At 51.3% G+C, this 10,703-nt stretch overlaps 1 protein-coding gene across 1 annotated transcript; it reads left to right on the top strand.

Moving 5' to 3' along the window:
• The first annotated feature begins 5,799 nt into the window (after positions 1–5,799).
• On the top strand, positions 5,800–6,820 carry LOC110568690 (elongation factor 1-alpha 1-like). Its single transcript, XM_064367440.1, has one exon. The coding sequence runs from the start codon at positions 5,800–5,802 to the stop codon at positions 6,505–6,507; it is 708 nt and encodes a 235-aa protein (XP_064223510.1). The 3' UTR covers positions 6,508–6,820.
• Positions 6,821–10,703: the final 3,883 nt, after the last annotated feature.

The raw sequence follows: 10,703 nt of genomic DNA, 5'->3' as shown, positions 1-10,703 counted from the left end.
CCGCGGGCCTGCACCCCCGCCCCGGGCCGCGGCCGCCGCGCTCCAGACCGCTCCGCTCCGGCCCGCGGGGCCACCGCAGCGCGCAGGGGGCGACGGCCACCGAGACCGGGGCCGGCGCAGAGACGCGGAGACAGCCCGAGACACCGCGGGCCAGGCAGAGATGGGGCGCTGGACTGGGAGAGGGGCGCAGAGACCCTGAGACAGCGCTGGAGAGGGACGCTCCTAGGGCCGGAACGCCGAGGGGGAGGGAGAGAAAGGGAGAAATTCAGAGGAAACCAGAGACCCAGAGCCCGGCTCCTGGAGAGAAGGACAGAGAGCGGGGCGAGAAAGGAAGACAGGGACCCAGGGAGGCTCCTACGAAGCCAAAAAGAAAGTCGCTCTGGGATCAGAGACAAGAGAGGAACCCCGCCATCAGCCCCCACTCCAGGAATTCTGGATCATTTAGGGCGTCTGACCTAACCTCAAAAGAGAAGGGATCCCTGTGATTTTAACTCTCAAGGAATAAGTAAAACACTTGCATATCCACCTGGGGTTCCAGGCTGGAGCAGAGTTGTGGAGCCCAGTGGCCTGAGCAGTACCCGCCTTCCACTTCCCAAACCGGGATGCAGACAGTCTAGTGGACATGCCTCGTGGGGCTGGGGAGATTTGGGTTATGACTTCTGCTTGTGGGTAGCAGGGATCCACAGTCCAGGCCCAACAGAGGGCAGGAGATGGCCAATCGTAGTTGTCGGTGCCTGAGAGGTGGCAACCCTCCACTGAGAAGGTGTCCGCCCTGCCTCCCTCCAGGAATTGGTAAAGCTGAAGCCCAGTTGCCATCTGTATAGCCAGGCACCCCACCCACCCTGCCCCACCCCCACTTGACAGGGAAAAGGTCAATTGGAGAATTCCATCCATGGTCCAGGCTCCAGGGTCCCACAAACTCCTCTATGGAAACAGGGCAAATAGGGCACACATGGGGTTAGATGGGGCCTCTTAGTCCAGCAACTCCTTTGGGCTTTGACTCCATCCTCAAGATTCCTGCTAAGCAGTCCTTCAGCTCCTGGTTGTTTACCTCCAAGGACCGGAAGCTCAGTATCTTAAGTGAGAGTTCTTCCATCTTTTTTTTTTTTTTTTTTTTTTTTTTTTGCCAGTGCTGGCTTTAAGAATGTTCTTCCTCACTTGAGCTGAAATCTACATCCCACATGTCCCATCTATGAGTTCTGCTCAGCCTTCTGACACCTCACCGGACAAAACCAGGGCTTCCCAGAGCCCTCTTCCAAACTCCCTAGTGTGGCTTTATTCAGGGAGAAGAGCCATCCAGGTTTCCCAGGGCTCACCTCCCAGAAAACCCATCAGTCCCAAGAGCTTTGGATCCCAGAGCCAGACACCACCACCAACTCCAATAAATGTAGAATTTCAGAAGCTCTGGGCTCCCGAATCCAATGCTGTTCACCAGCACCTGCTATTGGTCACTAGCTGGGAGGGCAGGAATGGACCTTTGCAGCCTTTCTCCACTACCAGGATGGGAGTGGGAATTAGAATAGCAAGGACCACTGGTTGGACAGTAGGTATTAACCCTCATGCATTCTCTCAGCTACACTGTATTATCCTCAGTGTACACATAAGGAAGTGGAGGCTGAGAAAGTTTGGTGCTTGTGGTCATGCGGGATTCAATTTCGGGCCAGTGCTCTGTCTACTGGGCCTCACTGGCCTCACCCTTCCCTGAAGTAGGAGGCGTTTCAGAGGCCTGACAGCCTGGATAATGTCCAGGCGTGGAGACAGACCACTGGCTGCAGAAGAAGCAAAGCACCTGCCGCAGAGGGGCCACGTCTGGGCCTGAGCTCCTCCGTATCCCTGGCTCACAGCAGCAGCAGTGACCACAGTGCCTCAGGGGCCTCCTGTTTCTGGGCACAGCTTCCTGTTGTGTTTGTGTGTGTGCCTGGGTATGCGTGCATGGGGTGTACATGTGTGTGCTTGTGTGTGCTCGGGTATGCATGCATGGGTGTGTATATGCACACTCGTACACCTGCTGACAGATGCTCCCTGGGTGGGCACCCAGACCCCTTCCCTTTCCATCACTTAGTCCTCACAAACCCTAAACTAGTCACCCTGGAGGGCCTGGGTGGAGCAGTTAAGGGGAGGTGCCAAGTTGATGGGAATTTCAGAAACCCTCTCTCCAGACCACACTCCACACCCCATTTCTCAGATGGGAAGACAGCCAGATCTATCCCCTGAAATCCACGTCTTAGAGGCCCAGATCCATGGCTTCCGCTCTTTAAACCTTCACCCCAGCCTTGGTCTGCCCCCAAGGCAGCTCCTGAAGGCACTGACTGTTACCAGCTGCCAAGGAAGTTCCAGCTCAGCCTTCTGACAGAGCAAACACATCGGGACTCAAGGCCGTTAGATTAACTGGTGGGAGTTAACTTCCTGCATCAGAAGAATTGTCCTTAATTGAAGAAAGGGATAACCAGCAATTTAGCGATGCTGACCTCTGCTGCCCGGAGGAAAGAGAGGCAGGAGCCAGCCAGCGCCTCCTGGCCTCCCAGTTCCCAGTGACCAGAGTTACTGTGCCAGGGGTACAGACCCAATCCCTTCTCTGAGACCTGGCACCCAGGCCCTTTCCTCTGACCACAGCTTGTTCTGCTCCTGCCTCCACAGTGGCCAGCTGCTCCTGGGTCCAGGCAAGCATTCTAACCCAGAGAACCAGTAAACATGAGCAGGGCCCCATCCTCTCAATGGCCGTGGAGGACATGTGCACAGATGTGAACAGGTTGGAGAGCTCCAGGCGGGTAGGGAGTGGGAGCTGGCTGCAAGAGAACTCCTTGACATGACAGCCCCCAGGCCTGGTGATCCAGCCTGGACAGCTGGCGTCAGCACTTGGAAAGGTAAGTGACAGTACTAGGAGCCAACACAGCCCCTGGAAAGCTAGTCACGCCAGGCAAAGCTCGTTTCCTATTTAGACATGGTTATAACGACTGGTGGAGTTGGGCATCGCCATGCCTTCTGGTCCTCGCTTGGGGCACAACTGCTGCCCAGCTCTCTGATGGTAACTCTGTAAACAACGCAGGGAGTCAGGAGCAAGATGATAGCCTGGTGAAGCGGCTTGCCCTGGTCCACTCCCTGATGGACTCCAGTGGAGGGAGCCTCCAGCAGGGCTTCAGCCACACCAAGCATCTCAGCAAAAGTGCTCATGAAAGAGAATAAGCTGCATAAGAAGGATGCAGCTCATGCAGACTGGACAGATGCACGGCCATTCACCACGGCCTTGACAAGCTAGGACCATGGGCCAAAGCCAAGAGGATGAGATGAACATGGACAAGCAAGTGGGTCCATCCTCCCAGGCCGAACACAAACAGGAATCCCATCCTCTCCTCTTCCTCCCCATCCTCCCTCTCCTCTTCCTCCCCATCCTCTGGGTGGGCACCCAGACCCTTTCCCTTCCCATCACTTAGTCCTCACAAACCCTAAACCAGTCACCCTGGAGGGCCTGGGTGGAGCAGTTAAGGGGAGGTGCCAAGTTGATGGGAATTTCAGAAACCATCTCTCCAGACCACACTCCACACCCCATTTCTCCCTCTCCTCCTCTTCTCCCTCCTCCTCCTCCTTCCCCTCCTCTGCCCTTCTCTTCCTCTTCCTCCTCCTTCTCCTCCTCCCCCTCCTCCCCTCCTCTTCCTCCTCCTCCTCTCCTCTTCCTCCTCCTCCTTCTCCTCCCCTCCTCCCCCTTCCTCCTCTTCCTTCTTATCCTTCTCTTCCTCCTCCTTCTCTCCTCCTCCTCCCCTCTTCCTCCTCCTTCTCTTCCTCCTTCTCCCCTCCTCCTCCTCCTTTCCTCTTTCTCCTCCTCCTCCCCTCCTCTTTCTCTTCCTCCTTATTCTCCCCTTCCTGATCCTCCTCCTCCTCCCCTGCTCTTCCTCCTCCTCCTCCTCCTCCTCCTTCTCTTTGCTGGTGACTGTGGCTTACCTAGTGTGTGCTTTTTTTTTTTTTTTTTTTTTGAGACCTAGTCCCACTCTGTTGCCCAGGCTGGAATGCAGTGACACAGTCTTGGCTCACTGCAACCTCTGCCTCTGGGGTTCAAGTGATTCTCCTGCCCCAGCCTCCCAAGTAGCTGGGACAACACACCTGACTAATTTTTATACTTTTAGTAGAGACAGGGTTTCACCATGTTGGGCCAGGTTGGTCTTGAACTCCTGATCTCAAGTGATCCACCTGCCTCGGCCTCCCAAAGTGCTGGGATTATAGGCATGAGCCACTGTGCCCGGCTAGCACCTGCTGTCTTAATCCCATTCTCAGCAGTTATGTTGACAACCATGGCTTTGCCCTCAAGGCAGAGGCTGTAAAGAAGGCACTGATCACCAGCAGTCTTATGTGTGGTCTCCTGCAGAGGCAGGAAGATGCCCTTAAGGTTAACACATAACCTTTTAGGTGAACCCTCGACCCATGTGTAAGGACCCCTCCCCCACCCAAGACAGACTCCCACCCAGGAGACCAAGCTAAGTGTTCTGCCTTTACATGAGACTGCTTTCCACTTTATTCTCACCAGGGTGGGCTGCAAAATCTAGAAAACATACACATGCATGTTTCCTTTTTGTTTTCAAAAGACGCCTGGAGACATATGCAGAATCTGTCGAACTGGATCTCATCAGATTTTTATTTATTTATTTTAAATTTGAGAGTCTCACTCTGTCACCTAGGCTGGAGTGCAGTGCCCCAATCTCAGCTGACTGCAACCTCTACCTCTCAGGTTCAAGCAATTCTCCTGCCTCAGCCTCCCAAATAGCTGAGATTACAGGCACGTGCCACCACACCCAGCTAATTTTCATATTTTTGGTACAGATGGGGTTTCACCATGTTGGCCAGGCTAGTCTTGAACTGCTGACCTCAAGTGATCTGCTCGCCTCGGTCTCCCAAAGTGCTGGGATTACAGGTGTGAGCCACTGTGCCCGGCCCAGATTTTTATTTGAGATGCTGAAATGAGTTGAGGCCCAAGTCTAGATTTCATTTTCTCAGTTGCTGTTTAGCTTGCTTTTGTCTTATTGAATGGGGTGTGCTGGTAGATGGGATTTTGGAGAGGGGGTCTGGAGAGGCTGAGGGGTGGCTGGGTAGAGGCAGGGAGAGATCTAGCAGCTGCTGCAAGGAGAGGAATTGTGGGGCAAGAGCTTAATTAGGGTGCCCGATAGGTTCTGCTATGGACCCCTCCTGTCTGCCCTTGAAAATGTCAGCAATAATTTATCTCACTCATGAAGCTTTTGCAGGTGGATCTGCGTTTTGTGTTTGTTTGCTGTCAAGACTTGAGATTGGCCCCAAGCAAGCCCAGGTGTCTTCAAGTTACACCCAGACCAAAATTAGAAACTGGGTGAAAATCTAAAACTCTCTGCAGGATGGGCTCCTTGTGTCTGCATTCCTGCAAACCCCCATCAGCACCACGTGCCCAAGAACAAGCCAATCCAGAGGCTCTGACCTCAGTCGTGTCCCTCCCCTGCCCCAGCCTCATACACAATATTGTTTGTTTCTGACAGATTTCCAAAACTCAGAAAATCAAACGCAGTGGCAGATGATAAGGCAGACAGATCAAGGGGGAAGAAACTGCCCGATTCCGAATGCAACGGTGTTGGACAAGGGCAGAAAAATCTCAGTGAGATCATGTAAACTGATGATGTAATAGACGGTGACTTTCTCTGCATCTGGTTTACTGACTCCACCTATTGTGGCTCTTGCACCTTCCCCCTGGCTACAGGTTTCCTTGCAGGCTCTGCTGCTCTGCAGGGTCCTCACTCTGGAGCCCACTGTTGGTTCCAGCTGTGGCTGTGCTAGCCAGGTCCCAACATGCTTGAGGCTCTGGACTGCATCCTACCACCAACTCGTCCAACTGATAAGCCCTTGCGCCTGCCTCTCCAGGAAGTCTATAAAATTGGTGGTATTGGTACTGTTCCTGTTGGCCGAGTGGAGACTGGTGTTCTCAAACCTGGTATGGTGGTCACCTTTGCTCCAGTCAACATTAAAACTGAAGTGAAATCTGTTGAAATGCACCATGAAGCTTTGAGTGAAGCTCTTCCTGGGGACAATGTGGGCTTCAACGTCAAGAATGTGTCTGTCAAGGATGTTCATCGTGGCAACATTGCTGGTGACGGCAAGAATGACCCACCAATGGAAGCAGCTGGCTTCACTGCTCAGGTGATTATCCTGAACCATCCAGGCCAAATCAGTGCTGGCTATGCCCCTGTACTGGATTGCCACACAGCTCACATTGCATGCAAGTTTGCTGAGCTGAAGGAAAAGATTGATCGCCATTCTGGTAAAAAGCTGGAAGATGGCCCTAAATTTTTGAAGTCTGGTGATGCTGCCATCATTGATATGGTTCCTGGCAAGCCCATGTGTGTTGAGAGCTTCTCAGACTATCCACCTCTCGGTCGCTTTGCTGTTCGTGATATGAGACAGACAGTTGCCGTGGGTGTCATCAAAGCAGTGGACAAGAAGGCTGCTGGAGCTGGCAAGGTCACCAAGTCTGCCCAGAAAGCTCAGAAGGCTAAATGAATATTATCCCTAATACCTGCCACCTCAGTCTTAATCAGTGGTGGAGGAAGAACGGTCTCAGAACTGTTTGTTTCAATTGGCCATTTAAGTTTAGTAGTAAAAGACTGGTTAATGATAACAATGCATCGTAAAACTTTCAGAAGGAAAGGAGAATGTTTTGTGGACCCCTTTGGTTTTCTTTTTTTTCGTGTGGCAGTTTTAAGTTATTAGTTTTTAAAATCAGTACTTTTTAATGGAAACAACTTGACCAAAAATTTGTCACAGAATTTTGAGACCCATTAAAAAAGTTTAATGAGAAAAAAAAAAAAAAAAACCCTGAGGGATCAGCTGGATGCAAACCATCTTGATTTTGTTTTAACCTAAGGTGTACGTAGTAGGTTATAATAGGACCGGTGTTACAGTGTTACCCCACAAGGCATCTCCAACCATTCTGGGCACAGTCCATTATTAGTCTGCAAACCCCATTCCATTCCTCCCCTCCAGGTCCACTCTGAATTCACACATTTCCCAAGCTACTTTCTTTTTTCTTTTTCTTTTTTGAGATGGAGTCTCACTCTATTGCCCAGACTGGAGTGCAGTGGTGCCATCTTGGCTCACTGCAATCTCCACTTCCTGGGAAGAGATTCTTCTGCCTCAGCTTCCTGAGTAGCTGGGATTACAAGCACCCACCACAGTGCCTGGCTAATTTTTTGTATTTTTGGTAGAGATGGGGTTTCACCATGTTGGCCAGGCTTATCTCCAACTCCTGACCTTGTGATCCACCTGCCTTGTCCTCCCAAAGTGCTGGGATTACAGGCGTGAGACACCACACCCGGCGTTTTTGTTTTTTTTTTTTTTTTTTGAGATGGAGTCTCATTCTGGAGTATAGTGGTGAGATCTCGGCTCGGCTCACTGTAACCTCCGCCTCCCAGGTTCAAGTGATTCTCCTGCCTCAGCTCCCCCAAGTACCTGGGACTACAGGTGCCAGTCACCATGCCTAACTAACTTTTGTATTTTTAGTAGAGACAGGTTTCACCATGTTGGCCAGGCTGGTCTTGAACTCCTGACCTCAGGTGATCTGCCCGCCTCGGCCCCCCAAAGTGCTGGGATTATAGGCCTGAGCCACCATGCCTGGGCTCCCAATCTACTTTCTAAAGCTTTTCCCCATCTGTGTGTATGCAGAGCGTTATACACTTGTGTGTATGCATTTGAAACATTATGGAATGTCACCATGGGGACAGCATGTTCTGTTTCTTACTTTCCCCCTCAGTATTGTTTTTTGAGATGAATTCACATGGAGATTTGTAGATTTGGCTTGTTCCTTTTTAACTGCTGCATACTATTTTGCTGTGTGATATACCTCATTTTATTTTTCTAATCTCCTCTAAAGGGCCATTTAGGTCTCATAGTTCCTCACTGTTACAAATGGTGCTGCAACAAACATCCCCTGCACTTCCCGAGAGTGTCTCTGGGGCTCAGATACAGCATTGAAATTGTCAGGCCACAGGGAACTTGCACATTCCACTTCCCTAAATAACTCATCAATGAATTGCCCTCTCAAAAGCCTGTTCTGCTGGTGCCTTCAGCACCCGAGCCCAGAGCAGGAAAGCAAGCACTAGTTTTAGAAACTAAGTGTCTGGAGGCCAGGCACAGTGGCTCATGCCTGTAAGCACTCTGGGAGACCAAGGTGGACGAATCACCTGAGGTCAGGAGTTCAAGACCAGCCTAGCCAATACAGTGAAACTCCATCTCTACTAAAAGTACAAAAAAAAATTAGCAGGGCATGGTAGTAGACACCTGTAATCCCAGTTACTCGGGAGGCTGAGGCAGGAGAATCGCTTGAACCTGGGAGGCAGAGGTTGCAGTGAACCAAGACTGCACCATTGCACTCCAGCCTGGGTGACAGAGTGAAACTCCATCTCCAAAAAAAAAGAAGAAAGGAAGGAAGGAAGTAAACTAAGTGTCTTAAAATCTAACTTAGGGATCCCCTGGCCAGAACACTCCACTGCCCACTGCCTCTACTCAGTCTCCCGCAGAGCCAGCAGGGTGGCTGCAGCCTCATTGAGCAGGAACCTCTGCCCTGGGATAGAAACTTCATCTCTCTCCTCCTCCATATTCAAGTGCAGTGGTGCCCACGACAACCCTCCCAGGAGTCAGGGGAGAAGAGTGGGTTGTGTGAGCTGAAGTTGGCATGGAAAGGCACCCGGTGCAACAACAGAAATAAGCCTTGATGCCCCCCACCCCCCACCCCACTATCACACACGCACATGATGAAAACTCCCTCCCACTACAGCCCACCCTACGGAGGTAGAATCTGTGCCGCTGACCCAGACCTGAAAGTGTACTGTTCTTGACTCCTAAGAAAGGACCCCCTACTGCTGGGAGCCCAGGCAGCTGCTGAATAAAAGCCAAGACAGTCATCGTGGAGAGCAAGCCTCCAAGAAAGGGTCATTCTGTCTTTCCCTCCTTCTCCCTGATTCCGGACTTGGAGAAAACCTTCAGGCCTCTGCTGGCTTAAAACTTGTAGGGAAGAAATCCCTTCACTTATAAGGAGGCCATTCCAGTTCTTTAACTCTACCAGCTGGGAAGCTCTTCCTGTTTGCTCTATTTCTCTCCTGCTGTACAGCAGCACGCTGAGAAAAATAACAATCAGAAGAGTAACAGGAATAGATATTTGCTGAGTGACTATTATGTGCCTGGAAGTGTTTTAAGTGCTTTTCACGTGTTCCCTCCTTTCATCCTCATAGCGTCATTAGGAGGGAGAGATTCTTAGAACCATTCCCATTTTACAGATAAGGAAACAGGTTTAGAGCGCTCTCGCAGCTAATAAGTAAGTGGTAGAGCAAGTATTCAAACCCGCATCCCACTAATGTCCACACTCCCGCCTTAACTGCGAGAGAGAAGAAGACGGGTAAAAATAAGACAGAAACCAGACACAGAAAAGCAAGAGGCTGAGGCTCTGCCACTAAGTCCTAATGCAACCTCAGGGAATTCACCAAAGCAAGCTCCTCCGTGTCTATACAGCGAGCCTGCTAGACTCACCGGTGCCCTAGAGCCTTTGCGGCTTGGCTAGGATCCTATGGTTTTCCTAATCCCTGTGCGAGGTGCCCTGGCAAATAGAGAAGGTGAGGGAGGAGCTGAGTCGGCAGGATTCTCCAGGTCCCAGAGGCAGCTGCCTCTGCCTAGGCAGGGCCTCCTGGGGCTATCAATGCCTTCCTCCTTTGCGGCTGCCAAGCTAGTATCCCGGTCAGATCTCCCCGGGCTGCTAGGGCTATCTATTCATATTGCAATTTGAACGCTTCTGGTCAGAATGACTAAAAGGCTGAATTTTACAAGGGTTTTGAAAGTGAATTGACTCCACTTATTAAAGATATACTAGATTACACGCTGAGTGAAAGGACACTCTGGGGACTCCAGGCATCGCAGCCTTTCACGAAGATGGAAACATCCCTTTCTGAGCCGCTCCCAGTAAACCACAGTGGGAGACGTTGTACCAAGCAGGTGCCAATTAAATTACCAGCTGAAGGACACAGTCCATCAAGGAAACAACTTGGTCCAGAAGGGCCGCTGGTGAATGAAGAGGCAGTTCTGGAAATCCCCTCTGGTTATTTTATGTAAATCAATTTCTAAAGGTAGGAAGGCAAAGGCAAAAAGAAGAGTTCCTGGGAAGGCTTGACCTTCAGTCATGCAATTTATAAGGGAGAGAGAGAGAGAGGTGTGAGAGGTAGAGAAAGTGATGGGCTGGGAGGGGCACACAACTGCTGTTTCTTTTCAGGTTCAGAACACCTGCGGAATGAGTCCTAAGTGGGTGGGGTCTTCCTCTGTGCAGCTGGGGAAGCCAAATAGCTGGAAGGATTTCCTGGACTTGGAGCCTGGTGGAGGAAGAAGGCCCTTCCCAACCTGCTCACGGATCCAACCCCAGCACCTCACTGTACTGATGGGGGAGCTCAGCACTGGGTAATAGTGGTGTGTGGGGGGGTGTGTGTCAAAATCAGGGCATTTGGTGGCACAACTGGGACTGAAAGAGGATCCAGGCTCCTAACGCAAGGCTCTCTCCTCCCACCCTCCCATGGAGACGTAGGGAGCTGTCCCTGGCTTGTGTCCGTAAGTCTCTTCTCTCTCTCTCTCTTTGTCCCCATGAGAATCAATCCTTTCCACCCATCGTTGTCAAGAGAAGCAGCAGCATGGAGCGGGTACACAGACCGCAGTTGCTTGCA

The sequence above is a fragment of the Aotus nancymaae genome, unplaced genomic scaffold (genome assembly GCF_030222135.1).
Source record: "Aotus nancymaae isolate 86718 unplaced genomic scaffold, 86718_ANA_hifiasm-v0.15.2.pri h1tg000072l, whole genome shotgun sequence".
NCBI lineage: Eukaryota > Metazoa > Chordata > Mammalia > Primates > Aotidae > Aotus > Aotus nancymaae.
Note: the sequence above shows the minus strand (reverse complement) of the source record. Positions and strands in the feature narration are given on the sequence as shown.

Excerpts from the sequence above, each read along its gene's own strand:
- LOC110568690 (XM_064367440.1), top strand. The coding sequence starts at position 5,800 with ATGCTTGAGGCTCTGGACTGCATCCTACCACCAACTCGTCCAACTGAT.